This window comes from Parasteatoda tepidariorum, chromosome 7, assembly GCF_043381705.1.
Source record: "Parasteatoda tepidariorum isolate YZ-2023 chromosome 7, CAS_Ptep_4.0, whole genome shotgun sequence".
NCBI classification, from domain to species: domain Eukaryota; kingdom Metazoa; phylum Arthropoda; class Arachnida; order Araneae; family Theridiidae; genus Parasteatoda; species Parasteatoda tepidariorum.
In genome coordinates this window covers 6,112,101-6,131,317 of record NC_092210.1, presented here as the reverse complement: position 1 = coordinate 6,131,317, position 19,217 = coordinate 6,112,101, and the positions used below count along the sequence as shown (strand labels likewise).

The 19,217-nt window shown below is 28.6% G+C and overlaps 1 protein-coding gene across 3 annotated transcripts in view; it reads left to right on the top strand.

Moving 5' to 3' along the window:
- LOC107455184 (BTB/POZ domain-containing protein KCTD3) overlaps nucleotides 1–19,217 on the top strand; it is a 46,169-nt gene that overhangs the window by 14,519 nt on the left and 12,433 nt on the right. For all 3 annotated transcript variants that reach the window (XM_043039774.2, XM_071183015.1, XM_043039775.2), the window contains exons 6-12: nucleotides 2,651–2,731; nucleotides 3,373–3,735; nucleotides 5,234–5,330; nucleotides 8,048–8,238; nucleotides 11,808–11,923; nucleotides 14,210–14,297; nucleotides 17,474–17,590. In XM_043039774.2, coding sequence (XP_042895708.1) covers nucleotides 2,651–2,731; nucleotides 3,373–3,735; nucleotides 5,234–5,330; nucleotides 8,048–8,238; nucleotides 11,808–11,923; nucleotides 14,210–14,297; nucleotides 17,474–17,590 — 1,053 coding nt within the window. The remainder of the gene's footprint in view (nucleotides 1–2,650; nucleotides 2,732–3,372; nucleotides 3,736–5,233; nucleotides 5,331–8,047; nucleotides 8,239–11,807; nucleotides 11,924–14,209; nucleotides 14,298–17,473; nucleotides 17,591–19,217) is intronic.

The window sequence follows — 19,217 nt, the reverse complement described above, 5'->3', positions numbered from 1 at the left end:
CTCCACGAAGGCAAATTTCTCCCTATACTTATTCCAGGAGTTCCCTTATCTTAGCTAGGAAGTTGGACATCAGTAGTCGTAAACCCAAAATTGGGTCGGTTAGTAATATCTACGTTATTTTATTTCTCCATTGTTGTCAGGTATGTTGTCACTGACTATAGGTTGACTAAATACATGAAATAGAGATTAAAAACTGCTTAGAAGGTTATTTTATATTGTTTCCTAATTTAAAGTTGGTTATCAAAAGTTTTGTTCATATTACTTATTTTTAAATTTATGACCAATATTTAAAAGTAATCATAATAATAGAATCTCATCAGTATGATTGTAACTAGTTCAAATTTATTTTGTTGCAAATAAATTTTGTAACTGTAATAAACATAAATTTTATGATGCAGTATTGGTTCAATAACTCAAACCTTAAATTTTGGTAGTTGTAAATGTTATACACAATGTTTAAATTTTATGAAAACCTAACTGAAGTGGTCAAGAAAATTTAACTTTTATTTTAGAAATGAACCTTGTAGTGTTTACCATATTTTAAAAAATACAGTTGACCAGAAACAAAAGTTCCTGATTTTGCCCTGTACATTGCAAGTTTTTAAAAAAGAAAAAATAATACATAGTGAAATGTAAATGCTAAAACTAAGATCATCAGAGGTTTATTAGTTTATCATCAGAGGTTAGGAAATTATGTTTAAAAAAAACAACAACAATGAAATCAAATTTTTCGGACTTAAATTAAATTGATTTAATTTTTTTACATTTACTAATCAAAACTCTGATAAAATATGTAAGTAATGCTTAATATTATGTAAAAAAAAATAGTATTAAGCATTACATTATGACTAGAACACTTAATATTTCTTACTAAAATGGTTAAATTCAATTAAATAAATTAATCACCAAACTAAAAAAGTCATTGTTATTTTAGTAAGAGTAGTTTAGTTAGAGTTGCAAATGTGTGCTTTATGCTAAGGCAGGAATGTCTTTTACGTGAGCACCTGTCGACGGCTGGTGATATTTTTGCTCTTAAGCCTAAACCCCTGAAATCATCAAAATGTGAATGTTACTCTTTAATAATATACTGTAAAATGGATAAACAACGTATATTGCATAGTTTTTTTTTATTTACTTGAGTTTTCTACATATTTGTGTATATGAAGTGACAGATTTTTACACTATGTATAATTTTAACCATGTTTTATATGTTTACACAAATTTTTGCTCAATTTCTGCTGCTTTGAGTTCAGTTAAACATTTTCGACACTTCGACATAGTAACAGTAAAAGCAAAGGAATTTGACGTCTACGAGTTCTGACTATCAATAGAAAACTGGATTGCGAACTTACATAACACTCTAGTAAAAATAAAACTCCCCCACTTACTATAATGAAATACTATCTTGAATTATACGATTCAAAAATATTTTTTTCCCCTCGTGTTTATATAATCATAAACCAAGTTCATGTTAGTCATGTATCTCTCATTGCGAGTAGAATGTTAAATCTGGATCTATCTGAAATATTATGGACATATAGTGCCATCTTGTGTCATTCTTTTTAAATCATGCCTGAACATTATCACAAATATGTAACAGCTGGAAGTGAACGATAAATCGCTCTAGCACTTTTTGAGATGAGAGCGTTTCCTGCTGGCATGATAGTCGACGTGAAAGGGTTCAACTCAATACTCTCATGAATTTTTACAGACATAGACGCCATTTGACTGTTAAATTTCAAATGAAGCATTAGAGCCGCAATTGCTCAGGGGATAGAGCGTTCGCCTTCCAATGAATTGAACCAGGTTCGAATCCTAACAATGGCTGATAGATACGAATTCCTCATCCGGCTCTCACCGACAACAGTACTGGCATAAAAGATCCTCAGTAGATCATGGGTTAGAGTCCCGTTATCGTCAGGATAACCATGGGAGGTTCTCGTCTTCTTCCAACGCAAATGCGGGTTAGAAAGTCTTCCACGAAGGCAAACTTCTCCCAATACTTGATCTAAGAGTTGCCTTGTCTTTTTGATTGGGTTCAAAATTACAAGGCTACGGAGTTGAACATTAGTAGTCTTAGACCCAAAATTGGGTCGACTGTTCAACAATAGTTATAAAATATAAAAATAAAATAAACTGAATTAATGTAAATCAGGAGACATAAAAAAAATCTAAGTGTTATGCTTCCTTTTTTTTTGTAATTTGGTTATGTTTGATCTGATTTTTTTTCCTCTCTTTCTTTTTTTTTTTAAAAATTAAAAACCTTTTTACTATGAACTGTGGAATGGTTTCTAATTTTGAGTGTTACTTTTAGTTGCCAGTGAAACTAGAAACTAGGGATGCCAACTAGTTACGCTTTGTGGGAAAACTTCTTATAGTAGCGAAGTTTATATTTTAATGTATGACTCTTTGTTCAGTAAATTTTCTTAAAATTTTTTTTTCACCATTACATATTAATGTTTCAAAAGATTATATAAAATGCTACTATGTACTACTACTTTCAGTTTGAAGCTTTTAAAATGTCAGCAAAATTCTGAAAGCTTTGGTTTTTAATTTTCTTTTTCTCTATAAAATATTTTGGAAAAAGCATGACCGTTGGCAGCCCTGATTTTGTTAAGTCATTTTAACTATATATGATGTTATTTTTCAGTGAAACGGCTCATACTTTGTGAAGATTTAAACCGGTCTTCCTGCGGAGATGTGTTATTTCATGGATATTTACCTCCAGCTAGTATGTGATCTAGAGTTTTTTTACTTTTCTTTTCTTGGAAAAGAAATTTAAATGTCTATTTTCATTATTATTTTATACTAAATGTTGTTGTCATAAATTTTCTGTTAAGCCCTGAATTTATTTATAAATATAAGGGGGATATAGTTGTTGTAAAATGTTTTTTTTTTTAAATTTTTTGTTTCAAATGCCCACCTGTGTTAACATTTCATCAATTCAGGCATTTACAGGGCATATTTGTTGGCCACTCTTTCAGGGGCACCATATTAGGTGGGCCAACGTTGCTCCCACGGTTAGGACAGAGAATGAAAGAGCATCCATGCTTGTTCGAATCCAGAACCTCTCCGATGCAAGGTCAGTTCCCTGACCCCTTGTAAATATGTAATGTAGTGTAAAAGTGGAAATGTACCTTGTTGTGTGTAAAATGTAATTAGATACGTTTATAAACTTGTATCAATGTTAATTTCTGCTATTCTTTAAGAACTTTTGAAAGCTGTTTGTTCTAACCAAACACCTCTGCTTGCCACTGTTCGCATCCAACTTCTTTGTGTCGTATACAATGTTGTTCTATTAATTCATTATTAAATTTGTTTTTTAAATACTTTATTTCATTATTACAACAACAAAAAATTCTTTGTTTCCAGCTGCTCCTTCATATGATGGTGTTCCAAAAAGTGGAGAGCTTAAAGAATCTACACATCCAAGAACAGAAAACAGTAGTCAACCAAGTTCAACGAGTAGTAGTAATGCAGCTGCTGCCGATTCAAGGCCAGGACTAGTATTTCGAATCATGCCCGACCACCAAAGAACTGCTTCAGTATCGGCAATCCGACCACCAGATGCCTGGCCTCCGCATTCTTCACTGTCACGTAGCTCGTCGGACATTCGAAATATCGGTAGAGGACATTCTAGGGCATCGTCTTTAGACATGAGACATTCCAGAAACTCTTCAGCAGATTTAAGCAAAGCATTTAAAAATGACATTGGATACTTGTTTAACAGTTCAGGTACAATATATTCATATCAGGTGCCTATAATTCTATTTTTGTTTCTTGCATTAGAAGCGCTTCCTCAGTTACATAGTCAAAAATAGTCGAACCTCGTTAACTCAAAATTCTTAGGACTATCATAATTCTTTATGTTAACCAGATTTCATCTTATCTGATACATGAAGAAAACAATTTATTATGTACTATTAGTTCATATTATGTACCAAACAAATTAAAATAAGCTTACAAATTTATAAATCGCAACTTTATTTTAACTATTTTATTTATTTACCCATCTCCTACTTCTAGCGAAGGTGAATAATAGAAATAGCTTTCCTCAAGATGAATGATTGGCATTTTTTTCACATGCTTCTTATCTGTGTTGTGTCCAGTTTCCTTTTATGTTAAGCGATTTTTCAGCTTGAAAATTTCATGTTAAACATTTAAAATAAAGTAGTAATTGATTGCTGACACATGGGATCAAACATGTGATTAATTTAATGCGATATTTCACTTTAAGCAATTTCGCATTAATGAGGTTTGACTGTATCAAGTTCTTATATTTAGTTACTTATATTCTAGACATGTTATTTAAAAACACTGGAAAAAGTTACTCCCTAATATTGTTTTGCAATTATCAGCACTTATTTTGTATTTATTCTCCTAATATTATTTGTTGATTATATATTTCTTAGTTTGTGTATCAAAAGGCTGATCACTGGGTGCCACGACTGGGATTCAAACCTGAGCCACCTCATTGGGAGGTGAACACTGAATCCGCTGAGCTACAGTAGCTCTACATTTAGACACCTGCGGGTGACGTGACGCATAGATATATTGTGACATTTGTTTGCACCTCATTTCAGCAGCCAATCAGATTTGACACACATATTTGGTGTCGGTTGTAGGTATCCAATTAAATCTAATCCGAAAATTTTATTCAGTCTGATAATAAACCAAGCCTAACAACTGTAAACGTTGATATGTCATTCACAGCTGTGTGATTTCAGCAGTCCTCTTCTTCCCAAGTTGCAATATGCAATTACTAAACAACGTAAAAAAAATGTTTTTAGTTTTGAGCATTTAATTTTGAGTGAAAAAATCAAAAATGTTATTAGTAGCAAAATGAACTGTTTGTTTTTAATTTAAATGGCATGTATATTTTGTCTATGGTAAGAACTTCCCCTGCCACAATGTCTGAGGCCATCTTCTGCTATGGTAACAAGAATAGCACATTTCAGGAAGGAAAGCTTCTCTTCACTCTAGGGCTAACATAGGCCGAAGAATTTAACCTTTTCTTTCTCTCTCCAACCAGATCGAGCCAAAACGTAAACAATGACCATGCACCCTTACTTGAAATAGTTATACTTCGTTACCATGGATCCAGATGAATGACATGGGGAGTTCTTACTTTAGACAAACTATATGTTATGAGTTAAAGCAATGTCAGGTTGAAAAACAAAGAGTAACAAGTATTGAAATGTGTATCTCTGATTTATTTATTTTTCTATTTTAGGTTCTTGCAATTGGACTGACCCCCTTCGTGTACGAATAGTTAAAGGGCACCATAACTGGATTGCCGTGGCTTATGCTCACTTTGTTAGCTGTTATAGGTAATTGACCAGCAGAGTTTACTGCTATAAATTGTTTACTCATTGTATTCTTATTAGTCAGACATTTTTGAGGTTAAAGTCATTAGTCAGAGTTGCCACTCCACAGGGAAAAATGCTAGGAATTTTGAGTTTTTCTTTAGAAACTATGAAAATAAGGGGAATTTTGTTTCTTATATCCGTCTTTTAAAAAATGGTAACCACTCAAAGTGCAATCTATGGGATATTCAAGGATGATATTTCAGCTATATTAAACTATTTCATTTACTACAGCATTATTTGTTTTAAGTATATTCAGCTGTTCCTCTAAGTTTTTTCAGCAATTATAACTAGTATAGTTGGCCCAATACAGCTCATACAAGAGCTCAATGATTGTGTTTTTCATCTTAATATATTGTCTATAATATATATTAGGAAAATGCAGGGTTTTTTTCCCCTCCAGATTTGAGTGGCAACCATGCTAGTAACTTTAGCATTGAAAGTTAACTGAAGTAATTCACATGTAGATTAAGGTGTATTTATGTCATTATGTAGTGAAAAGAATCCTTCCCTTGAAAGTTACACAGTAAAAATTCAATGTAAGGTGAGGACATATCCCGGCATTGTACGTTGATAACGAGTTTGAGAAAATACATTTTCTGCTATTAAAGTGAGAAATGCTACACGAAATAAAGAAAAAAAAAAAGATTTTATTTATTTTTAGCATCAATACATTAAAGTGAAATGCATATATCATGTCACCTTGTTTCCTGCCTGTGGATGGTTTTTTCTACACTGAGTGCTGCAAGCTCTTGACTGCCTATACTTCCAAATTAAGGTTTTTGGCATATTTTGAAGCCATTTGACTCACAACATAATCATTGAGTTTTGAGACTCTCTTGAGTAGTATTTCTTGCATACGTGTATTTGTTACCTGATTTATTATTTGTGTTTAAAAGAAGAATTGTCATTTGAAGACTTGCCATTTCAAGACATAAGAAATGTTGTTTGAAAAAAGAATAGTTATAAAATACTACTTACCTTGTTAACAATATACCAGCTGCGAAAATTAAACTTGAATGATAATTTGTGAAATGAACTTTATCTCACTGCTCGAAAAATATGCTAACACTAACGTATGATGGTGAAAGGCTTGCATGGTGGGCAAGTAGCACCAAGAACAAACAGTAATGAACAAGTTAACGGAGGCCAAATCAGAACTGCCAAAAAAGCGGATTCTTTCTAAATCCAGCAACAATGTTACCACTTTTAACAAGACATCTATAAATAACTGAAACAAATTTTCACTTCACACTCATCAGAATTACTTAATATCGTTAGAAATACAGAAAATATCGCTTTGCAGTAAGCTGTATACTTTCTATCCGGAAATTAAGCAATCCAAGATATCGAGATTGTTATTGTTTACATTTATATTGAAAACACCATCCATAAGACAAACTCTTTATAAAACAAGTGTGTTGGCGATCACGGGCAAAATTATCTTTCAAAAGAATAATGTTGCTATTTTTTGGGATACCTAATGCGCACTTCAAAAGCAACCAACCTTGGGATCCCACAAGCCTTGAAAACTTAATAGTAAAATTAGGTTAAAAGTTTCAGTGTTAACATTAAGTTAGGATTTCGGAAAAAATTTCATGCTGATATCCTTTACTGAGAAAAAAAAACAAATATTTAAATATATTCAATGATCGTGTCACTTTTTAAGGCCCTTAGGAGCAATAATACACCTCTTAATACTTTTCTTGAATTTTTCAAGTGCAAACTTTATTAAGTAAGAAAACACAATACAAAAAAATATCACAATTTCAACTTCATTAAATCAATGTTAAAACCAAAATGATTTAATAATATATTTATTGATTGGAAAAAAATACCGTGAAGCTTTTCGGTAGCGACCACTCTCTGTTTCACAGTAAGATGGTCGTTTATTTAGGTTGGTCGTTTCTTACTTGTTACCTCCATTGACTTCAAAATGCTATCAAAGATACAGGATTTTGGGCAAATTATTTTAATTTTAGTCAGTGTCATTTTTTTGGTGCGGAAATGCCATTTTTGCAATGCAATAAGCGTCATGAAAACTGGGTCGTTTAATAAAATTTAGCTTCCTTAGAAATGATCCCTTCTGATATAATTATGTGTAAAAACAAATTTACCTGTTGAGAATGATAGAACTATTTTACATAAATAAACAATTATTGTTTTTCGTTAAAATTTGCATTTAATTTTATATCATAAAAAGCTTTAAGAGATGAGAATAGGTTTGTTTGTTTGAGATGCTTATTTTTTCCTAAAATACGAATTTCTTTCTTAATTGATTTTTAATTGAACTTTCCACTCTAAAACTATATCATTGCTAGCATCATCTTTAGTGCACTTTGACTGCAACACGAGGATGTCATTCTCTTGCAGAGATTGACAAAAAGAGCTCTTTAAGTAAGAGCCTCGTTCAAATATTTTGACTACTTTTTTATCTACTTATTTGTTTAATTAATATTTTTTGTTTAGAAAGATATTATTTGATATTTTTTTGTATCTCCTTATTTCACCTTTTCTGCGTATTTTGCAGAGGTTCTGCCCGGTCGTTGGGAGGGGTTTTAATGGTCTCGTTTCTCCTAAAGGTTTTTATAACACCAAGTCTATGGAAATAATTTCATGCTTACCAAAAATGGTAACTTCATAGAGGTGGTCTTTGCTGAATTTTAAATTTTATGTTTTAGATTACGAGATTCTGCAGGATGGCAACTAGCATTCATGAGTCCTTATATTGATCCAGTAGTTGACAGAATAGCTTTAAATGCTAAAGTCGTGTCTAATCCTGTGGAAAACAGTACTAAAATGCTGGCTATTGCTAATAGTTGCCAAGTCAGACTTTGGGGAATTTCTGAAGATGGAAACAAGTCAGAAATTGGTTTGTAAAGTTTAAGTTAATTCATTACTTGTTAATTTTTAAAAAAATTAAATTAAAAAGCTATTTGCAAAAAATTGGGCTTTGCTGCATTTTTAAAATTTTTTTTTTGCATTATATTTAGTGATGTAACAAATAGTGATGGGGCCGAATATTCGGCCAAATTTTAGGATGAATACCGAATATTCGGTGGCCGAATACTTACTTTTTAAAAATTTCTCTTTTCATTGTAATTAAAGTAATTTTCAAATTTTCAATTAAAAATGAAATAAATATTAACAAAATTGCTTTTTTAATCTTTGTATATTTAAAACATTTTTAACAACTTGATTTATTTTTTGTAATAATTTAAATATCTTGATGCCAATAACAAGGCAATATGGCTTTTGTAAATCTAAATAATTAATAATTGCATATTTTAGTTATAGATATACTTGTAATTTATATGCTATTTTATTTAAGATAAGAACTTATTACTTACTACTGTTAAATGTATTCTTAACTTTCTTTTTTGTCAGAAAAATTATTAAAACTCAGAAAATTAAGAACTTTTTAAAAAGTTTCACTTTTGAAATTTTAATTTTGTAATTAAATAATTTTCAAATTTTAAATTAAAAATGAAATAAATATTAACAAATTTGCTTTTTTAAACTTTCTATATTTTAAAAAAAAATTAACAACTTGCTGTATTTTTTGTAATATTTTAAATATCTTGATGTCAACAATAAGGCTTTCACAAATCTAAATAATTAATAATAGCAGCATAATTAATAATAGCATATACTTCATTATTCGACCGAATAACTTCAGTATTCGGCTAGGCCGAATATTCGGCAAAAGGGCCGAATGGTGGCCGAATATTCGTTACATCCCTAATTATATTGTAACCTTCTGTTTTTCTACTGTTACATAATATGATTAACCATATTGTTGAAATCAATTGTTATTAACAGAGCCTGCATTTTAATGTCCCACAAATGCTCTTAATAGCAAAAAAAAAAGTTAATAAAATAAATAAATAAAACAAATGTTTTTAAAAATATGGAAAATTTCATTGCAAGAATCTTATTCTAAAGCATTATTTCTTCTATAAATTGGCATATGTTTGATTTTATGATACACATAATATACGTATTGGTGAAAATGTATATAAAGTGAAATTAAAAAGCAATTTTTATTCAAATTTGATATAATTGTTAAATGGGGAAAGAATTGGCATATGAATAAAACTTAGTCATGGGAAATCATGATAAAAGACAAAAATATTAGATAAGCTTCATATAAAAAATTTATTCAATGTCAAAAAGTCTAAAATGTAAAAATGTGCTCGTAAATATAGGTGGAAACAAAATACCCTAAAATGAAAAAAAATATCCCGCAGAGTTGTCCAAAAAAAAGTTTAAAAAAAAGCACTAGGAAAGAAATTTTTTAAAATCAAAAACTGGGATCATGTTCATAGCTACACTATGTTCAACGACACTAATTGCTGTATCTTCATTAAATCAGTGTTACTTTTCATGTTGACCACTAGTCAGCATTGTTTGTTGATTGCAATCAGCTAAAAATTACGCTGAGATGCCTCCGTTTACTTTCGTTATCAGGTCTTACCAAACAGAACTATTATTTAGTACAGTGCACACACACACACTAAAAAAATTAACAGACCAACCTGAATAACTTTTGATCTAATGATCGGATATTCATACTCTAGGACTCAATCTTGATGGTTTAAGGGTTAAATATACTAATCAATTAATGCAGGCAATATTTTAAGTTGCAAAATCAGATAAGAAAACATACTTTCTCTGAATGGGCGTAAATTTCTTTGACGGATTCGGATTTCTGATCCCTAAAACATAAAAAGTAGCTTTTATCTAAGAGATGTGGCCCCAATAGTTCAATCAGGAGAGGGGTCCAGAGTTTGCTTCTCTTAATGTTAATTTTATTTTTCGCATATTTTGTCACATCTTTCGAACTTTTTAAGCAGATTAAGAAAAATTTGCACACAATTATAAAATTTGTTTATCTAAAGATAATTCCATGCTAAGAATAACTTTTATTAAATATTAATTATTTTTTTAATTTTATTTAATAATAGTTGGAAAATTTTTGAATTGTATGTAATAAATATGAATTTGAATGTATATAAAGTTTTTTACATCCTTTTGAAAAATGTAATTTTACACATCAAAACACAAAGCTGAGCAAAATCAGTCAAACATTTCCTGAGAAATTGAAAATTAAAAACACTAACTTTTAAAATTTATTTTCTGGGGAACTATTTGATTGATTTCACTCAAATTTTTACTTCACCATGTAAAATTACATCCCTTGAAATAAAGTAAAAAATTTTATACCTTACAATTAAAAACCTTTTTGACTATTATTAAATAAAATAATAAATATTTACTGGAAGCTGTTTCTTTCATAGAATTGTCTTTGCATTAACAAATTTTATAATTGTATACAAAATTTATTCAATTTGCTTAAAAAGTTCTCCAGATATGGCAAATTACGCAAAAAAGTAAAATTAGCAATGAGGGGTCTAAACTTTGGACCTCTTTCCTGACCAAACTATTGGGACCATATTTCCCAGATTGCACCTACATCCTATATTTTGAGGGTCAGAAAGCCCATTTTTGTGTCTGATTTTGTAACTTAAAATATCGTCTGCACTAATTAATTTACAGTACGAATCATTGAGTTCTAAAGTGAAGATGCAATCATTAAATCAAAAGATATTCAGGGTGGTCTTTTTTATTTTGTTCACTGTACATTATTATTTATATTGTGTTATTACTGCTATAATTATCACATCATCATATATGTATTATTGGGATTATTTTTCCCCCATCCCCTGAAAATTTTGCATGCTTTTGAAATTTGTTAAACTTCTTTATTTTATTTGCTAGATTTACTAAAAGATTAAAAATCTTGTTATTACATAATTAAAAATATTTTTAGAAAATTGGAATTGAAATTTTTTTTATTTTTATAAATCACTACTAGTTTATTATTTTATATACAAAAGAATTCATAATTAATGCTATTCACAAAAGCTCTTACACCTTTTTTAAATTAAAATCAATTGATTTTTATTAAATTTCCTTTTTCTACTTTATGATTATATGTGTTCCGGAATATTATGTTCTTTCTGAGCACTGGTCACAGATTAGGTCTGTCAAAATCCATAGCTGCCAATTTGTGCGGTTGTTGAGAAGAATTTTTCTTAGAGGTAGCAACATATATGTTTCTGTGTATAAATCGTAATTAGGATATTATTTGATTAGATTTAATATCACTAGATTTATTATTTAGGATAAATTAATTATCATTACATTTATGCAGTTATGCATATATGTTAAGGAAATTGCTTAATTTTGAAAAATTCTTCCTAATTTAATTGGTATTTTGCTACCATTTTGTAAAATCCTTTCCATTGATCGTAGAAGCTGGCAGCTTTACAAATTTTCTCCATTTTATCTAATCCTTATGGCTCCATAGTATGGTATGCTATAGTTGAAATGTTGATAACTAGTTTGCAACCTGACTTAATTCCTGTTCACTTTCAGGAACGTTTCAGTTTACAACACCTGTTGATCATTTATTTTTTATTGGTAGTCAACTTGTTGCATTGAGTCATACTGGCAAAGTTGGAGTTTGGCATGCTATGACCCAGCATTGGCAAGTATGTAAAATAGTATTTAAATTCTGCATAACTAATTTTATATTTGCTTGGATATTTTCGTGACTCATTAATAGTGTTCTTTTGTTACCGTGCACATTGAGAGTAAATTTTACGAATTACTGCTGCTAAATAAAATTTTTCACTGATTAGCAAGAATGTAAAATATCTGACAGCATCGTGGCACACAACCTTTTTGATAAAAGGGCAATCAGGCTATATAACTGAATCTTCAAGGACAACTTTTGAAAACAGACTGAACTTGTAAGAAATTTGAAAATTTTGTTGGTTAAAGTTTTTTTTTTTTTTTGGTGGTGGTGGGCATTTGGGTCTATTTTCTATTGGCCTCAGAATTGTTAATCTCGTATTGTTACCCAGTGGGCATCTGTGGCTAAGCCACGGCGGTGGATTAGCGTTGCCCACGCCATACAACCACAAACCTGTTCACAGGGCAGGTTACAATCACGCAGACGGAAGGACATAGAACGCAGAGAGAGAAGAAGTTACATCCATGTCTACAGTGGGATTCGAACCCGCCACCACTGATCCAGTACAGTAACCACTAGACCAGTGATCGACTTGTTGATTAAAGTAAAGAATGGATAATAGTAACGAACAGCTGTAGCAGAAAGGGAGAAAAAAAGGTTAGCAGATCAAGGAAGCATGCGGGAAAAGTGAGGATAAGTTTTAGAACAAATTTGGCAACAGTCAATCTTGAAAGAATGGAAAGATATATGAGTAATGACGTTAAAATGTGTTAGTGACTTTTGTGTGACATTCAGGTGCTTTAGATAGTAGATCTTTATAATAGCTAAATTGTGTTTTGTTTTTAAATTTTTTTTTTAAAAATCTGATTTACATTTTATGGATTTTTTTTTGTTGCTTCAGCATAAAATAGTTCTATATTTGAAACGTTGCTGTAAGTGTTGGGTCGGGTCCTGTCAGAACTTATTCAAGTTTCTGTAAACATTTAGACACATTGTTTTACTTCTGTTAAAAAAAAAAAATTCTCTTAAACATTCATAAAACATGTCTCAGTGTAAAATTATTTTAAAAGCTTGCACTCTGTTTTCAATAAAATTAAATGAAAATTGAAAATTTTTTACTGCACATGAATTAAAATTTTTGCTCTTAATAAATCCTATTGATCTATATTGATTTAAAACAAATTTCAGGATTAAGAAAGTTTATTTTAATAATTCAAATTTATGAATAAAACTTGAAATTTTTAGTCAGTTTACGTAAGGAATTTTTCATTTTTTGATTAGAAAGCTGGGGGCTGCATAGAAACTATTAAAAGGATACATTTGGCCCCTACCTGGGTCATAGTTTGAGTACCCTTATGTAAATGTGAAGGAATTCTGCAAATTTGCTTTTATTTCTTTTTTATGACAAGAATTATATAAAAATGAGGTATAAAGTTTTAATATTGCTCTTGCAATATCTTTTTTTAAATGCTTTATGTTTTATCAGTTATTACAAAAATTATTTTTGATTCATGAAGATATTAAAGTAAATTGATTTTCATGTACCCTTTTAAAATAAATATGTAGAATTTGTAAAACCCTATATGCTATTTTTATGCTAGATACTATAATATGTCCAGTCTAAGTCTTCAATAAAAGGATAAATACATAAATAAAGAAGATATGTATTTACGTTTACAAAACATCAATTTACAAAATCTGATGTCTAATATATTTACGGAAATGTGCCTGTCAGTAAAAGTTTTGAGTATTTTTAACTCACTATTTATAAGGAGTTGATGATACATGGTGTTCTTTAAGTATGGTTAGTCAAAAATGCATTCAGGGTTGCCACTCTACAGGGAAAATCTGCAAAATACAGGGAATTTAAATCACCAAAATTAACAGGGAAAATGCAAGGAATTTTGAGTTTTTCTTTACAAACAGGGAAAATACGGGGAAATCGTTTTTTATTTTCATCTTTTAAAAAATGGTGACCACTCAAAGTGCAATCTATGGGATATTTAAGGAAGATATTTCAGCTACACTGAACTATTTTATTATAGCATTATTTAAGTATGTTCAGCTGTTCCTTTTTTTTCTCTAAGTTTTTCTAGCAATTAAATCTAGTACACTAAGCCCAATATAGCTCACACAAGAGAACAGTAATTGTGTTTCCTCTTAATATATTGTGTATAACACGTACAGGGAAAACGCAGGGAATTTTTTTCCTCCAAATTTGAGTGGCAACCCGGATGTTATTTAAATAGTATCAAGGCTAGTTTTATTTTTTCAATTTTTCTTATTGTACTTAATTTTTCAGATTCAAGATGTTAATCCTATTACAAGTTTTGACACAGCTGGTTCTTTTTTGCTTTTGGGCTGCAATGATGCATCCATTTATTATATAGGTGAAGATAATTTAATTTTTATAACTGTTTTTCTGTTTTAGAAAAAATATTTTCTTTCTTTAAAAAAAACTTAATATAAATGATGATTCCAATAGAATTCAGTATTGCAATTTGCAATAATTAGAATATTTATTAGAAATAATAGTTCAATGAAATTGAAATAACAAATTTAAAGAAAATGTAAATTACATAAGAGATTTCTCTGCTTTAAAAGAATACAAATATTTCTTTCTGTGTTCGGTGCTATCTGATTCCTCTGCAGTTTTTGGACACGACACATGGATGCTACTTTTTAGTCCTGGGGACTGAAATCAGTCTTGAAAAAAATAATAAATAAATAAACTATGTAATTAGTAGTTCTTGAAAAAAAATAGGCTAAATAAGCTAGTAAATTTCATCAATTAATATATTTTTCCCATTTGTTTTTTAAATTAAAACCTTTTTTCCTTAAAAATGTAATAAATATTTTTTGTTAAAAATAAATTAAAATCTTAGACATTGTTATTTTTCATAATTATTGCAAAATGATGACGCAACACAGTGAAGGAATGGGTTTGATTGAACTTCAAATTATGCTTGCTTGAATAAAATTTTAATATTGTTGTATCTAAATTTGCTTTAGTTTCCATTTTTCCCCCCAACACTTTGAAATATTGCCCAAAGTTAAATTAAAATTATAATTATTATTATTAATTTTTTTTTTTGAAAAGAAAAAGAAAATTTATAGAGATGGGATAAAAGATAAATAATGGTGAAATGAAAAATAGTAGAGATATAAATAGCTTCATGAGAAAATTAGTGCTTTATTATTCAATGATTGGCGTAAAAAGATGTACTAACTTTGCTGTTATTGTTAATTTGTTTGTTGTAAAAAAATAAATTAGTAAAATTTAAAAAAATGTATTAGAAAATATAATTATATCACTGATTTAATATATGAGCCATTATTTTTCAAGGTACATTTTGAAAGCAGTGAGCTATAAATTTCTGAAAATTTTGGTAAACAATGCTAGACAAATATTTCTTTTTAGCAATTAAGGAATAAATTAGATTAGCTTTAATAACCTAGTTGCCCCCTTTAAAAAATGAATAGAAAATAAATCTGTTAAAAAAATTTAACTAGTTTATTTATTATTAAAACTTATATAAACTAGTAACTTATATAAATTATTAAGAAAACTTATGAAGTAAATCTGCCGCTTTCATAAACCAAATTTATCTGCAGGGCTGTGAAACATATATTATATCAGGATAACCTAGCATATATAATGCAAATGTACGATAATTGAAATTTACAATTAAAAGCTTTGTCGTTTAAACTTCAATTTTGATTTTCATGCAATAATGCTGAAAATGGAAGTGGAATAAATCCTGATGTAGTAAAAGTCTTTTATCAATAACAGAAAAAAAAAACTTTTTTCCTTACCTTTTGTTCTCTGCTGTGCTCCCTTGACTCAGCTTTATAATTTAGAAACAATTTTTGAGATATTCGAAAACAAAATGTCAGCCATTTTTTTGTTAAGATCTGTTGTGAAAAATATGTGCTGCTATATCTGTGATAAACTGCAGCTGCTAAGCTGAAGAATTTTTGGTGCCAGAGAAAATAATTTCAATTTGGTTGTTGGTACAGTTTCATTTTTCTTTTTGATTCTAATACTAGGAAAACTATAAATTCAAATAATACAAATAAATTTACAAGATCACATTTAAAAGCTTAACTATGTTTGCCTTTATTTTGAAGCATTCAAAAAGTTTTTTAAAAATATTAGTTTGTACACATATTCAATAGCATTTTAAAGTCTGCCGGTGGGAAGAATACTTCCCACTAACTTAATATTTAAATTCCTTTTAAATTGATTTAATGTTTAAATGTCGATAAGAAACTATTTCCTCTCTCAAGATTTGTGAGGCCATCTGGTGATAGCTTTATAAAATACAAGATGGAAAAAAATAAAAACCAATGAGAGGTTTTGTTTACAGAAATGTGGGCAACAATACAGGTTAGAGAGGAGCTGGGAAAAGAGCTCAGCAGCGAGGATTTATTTTTTCTTGTGTGTTCTGTGTTTTTTCATTTGATCATTTTTCATTTAGTAGAAATCTAAGCACAGAATTTATAAATTCAGTTATTTATAGGCAAAATTTTAGAAAATCTCATCCACCTTCCCACCAAAAATATTTTCTTAAAAATCAATTTCATTTTAAGTAATAAGCTAAAAAAATTTTTTATAAATTAATCTCTATCTCGAAAATATTTTAATGTAACATTAATAGAAAAAATATGTCCTTATTAAAGGTTATTAATGGATAATTTTGATGTTTTGAAATAAAAGTTAACAAATTAATAATAATTTTTAAAAACTACCTAAACTAAAGGCATTTTCCTACTTCTCGATTTTTATTATTATTATTCATTTATTTATTTATTATTATTATTTTTTAGCTTTTAAAACTGGATCCAGAATGAATGAAAATTCGCCCTGAATTTTCTAATCTCATGTGTTTTTGCATTACTTCACTAACAACATACTATTATGAAGACAGTCTTACTTCAGAATATTTTTTAAATAATATGTAATATGTTCAATATGTATATACAAAATGTTCTTGATATCTCAAACTTCAATTTCTTGAAAACTTTGTTATGTCAGCAAAATATTTTCCCTTGGCATTATATATCCACCTAAGGGTAATTTGATTTCCTATGTCGAAGGGCTTCTTCTAGCAAATTTCTAGAAAATTTGACATAACAAGGTTTTACCTTGTTATGTCAAATTTTTTTCGAAACAGAAAATGAAATTTTTTCAAAAAATTGCAATGTATTTTTTTTTCTATTTAAAGCATAATTATTTTTGACTTTTAAAAATAAAACTATAATTTTTGTATTTAGACTTAGTCAACTATCATTACATACATATTTGTTAGTAGTTATTCTTATGTTTCATTACTCTACTTTTTAGAAAATATATTTCTACTTTTTAGAACATATTTAGTTCTGAAATTGCCATCTCAAAAATTTTTTAGCGTCTTTTCCACTTTGAGATATCGAGAGTATACTGTAATTGTGTTGTTTTTAAACTAGTATTATCAAAGTATTTTGTTAAACAAGATTTTTTCTTTGATTTTCAACGTTATGCTATAATAGTTAAATTTTGTGGTTATGATTTAATTTATTTCAGATATGCAAAAATTTCCCTTAAGGATGAAAGATAATGATCTTTTAGTGACTGAACTGTATCACGATCCATCCAATGATATCATCACTGCAATAAGTGTTTATTTGACACCTAAGACTAGTAAGATATTTTCACTCATTTTATCATACAGCGCTCTAGACGAAAAATGTTTGTGTTTCTTTCTTGTTTGATGAAGGAAAAAATGTTCTGCCCATTTTACTGTTAATTGAACTTTTCATACTTATTTTTAAGTTTTCAACATCTGTTCTTTTTTAAATTTAGTGCACACAGTATCATATAATACTATCGTTTAAGTCCTTTGTTCAGTCTGTATTTCACTATGGCTTTGCAAATGTAAATATTTTTATGCAATTTTTATTTTTCAGATCAAATAGAATATATTTTATTAATATTTAGGTGCTCTTATTTAACTTATTTCAACTATATAATTAAATAGATTCGCTTAACTTTCCACCTATATTTTTTTAACGAATAACTCATGTGTAATATATATAAATTATATATTTTTTTTTTGATCAAATAAAACATATTTTACTAACATTTAGCTGTTTTTATTAACTTATTTCAGCTACATATTTCAATAGATTTGTTTAACTTTGTACCAACATTTACTCCTTTTTTTTTATTAAAGTAATTCAGATGTAATATAAATTATATTTTATTTTTCAGATCAAATAAAACATATTTTATTAAAATTTAGCTGCTCTTATTAACTTCTTTCAACTACATAATTCTATAGATTTGCTTAACTTTCTAGCAACATTTTTTTTTTTTAAATAACTCAGATGTAATATAAATTATTTTATACATTCCATCAAATGCTTAGGTTTTAACACCCAAATTAAGTTATTCTTATCTAAAATTTTCAGGTTATGTAAACTCCTAATAGAGTTTTTCTGTTAAGATTGTAGAAACAATTGTTGTAAATAATAGAAAAACCTAATATTTCTTTATGAGTTAGTAGTTATAAAATTTCACTCTTTTTATTATTATTTTTTTTTTTGTGAAATTGAACTGACTGATTTGTTTCCGAAATATTTAATTCCTTACTAATTTTTGCATTAGTTTAAAAGATTTTTGTGGAAAAAAAACTGCAAAATATTAGTTTGTGGAAAGTGTAACTATGATTAAATTGGATCATGTTACATTTTGCATGAAAATTCAGAATACTTATCTTTAGAAATGCAGAAGGGGGCTCTCTCTAGATTCAGAGAAATTCTGGAATGTTTAGGGAAATTTACTGTCAACTCTGGAAATTTTTGAAACAGCCGCAATAAGCATTCTATTGAGTATGATATTACCATACTTGCGCACAATTTTATTGCAAGAGTTTTATAAATGTTTCAAAACTTATCCAGTGGAACTTTCAGTTATTTCTTTTGTCATCAGTTCCTTTTAAATCAATAGTTTAATTTTTAAATAATTCTGCTTAAATCTTCTTTTAATTATTTTTTAATGTTTTAAAGCATTAGTATAATGAAATTTTTTTTTACCCAATTGTTATCTTAGCTGTAACAAAATTAACAATGAAAATGTTTTAAAAGGAATTATAAAAAAGATATATATATTTGTTTTATATGAAAAATTTGTGTATGAAATAAAAATTGATTAAAAATTTTTTTTTCAGTATTTAAGTAAAAAATTTTAATACTTTGAAATGTGTATGCAAATTTTTAAATGACAATTAAAACTATTTAGATTAAAGTCATGAAAATTTGGGAAAAAA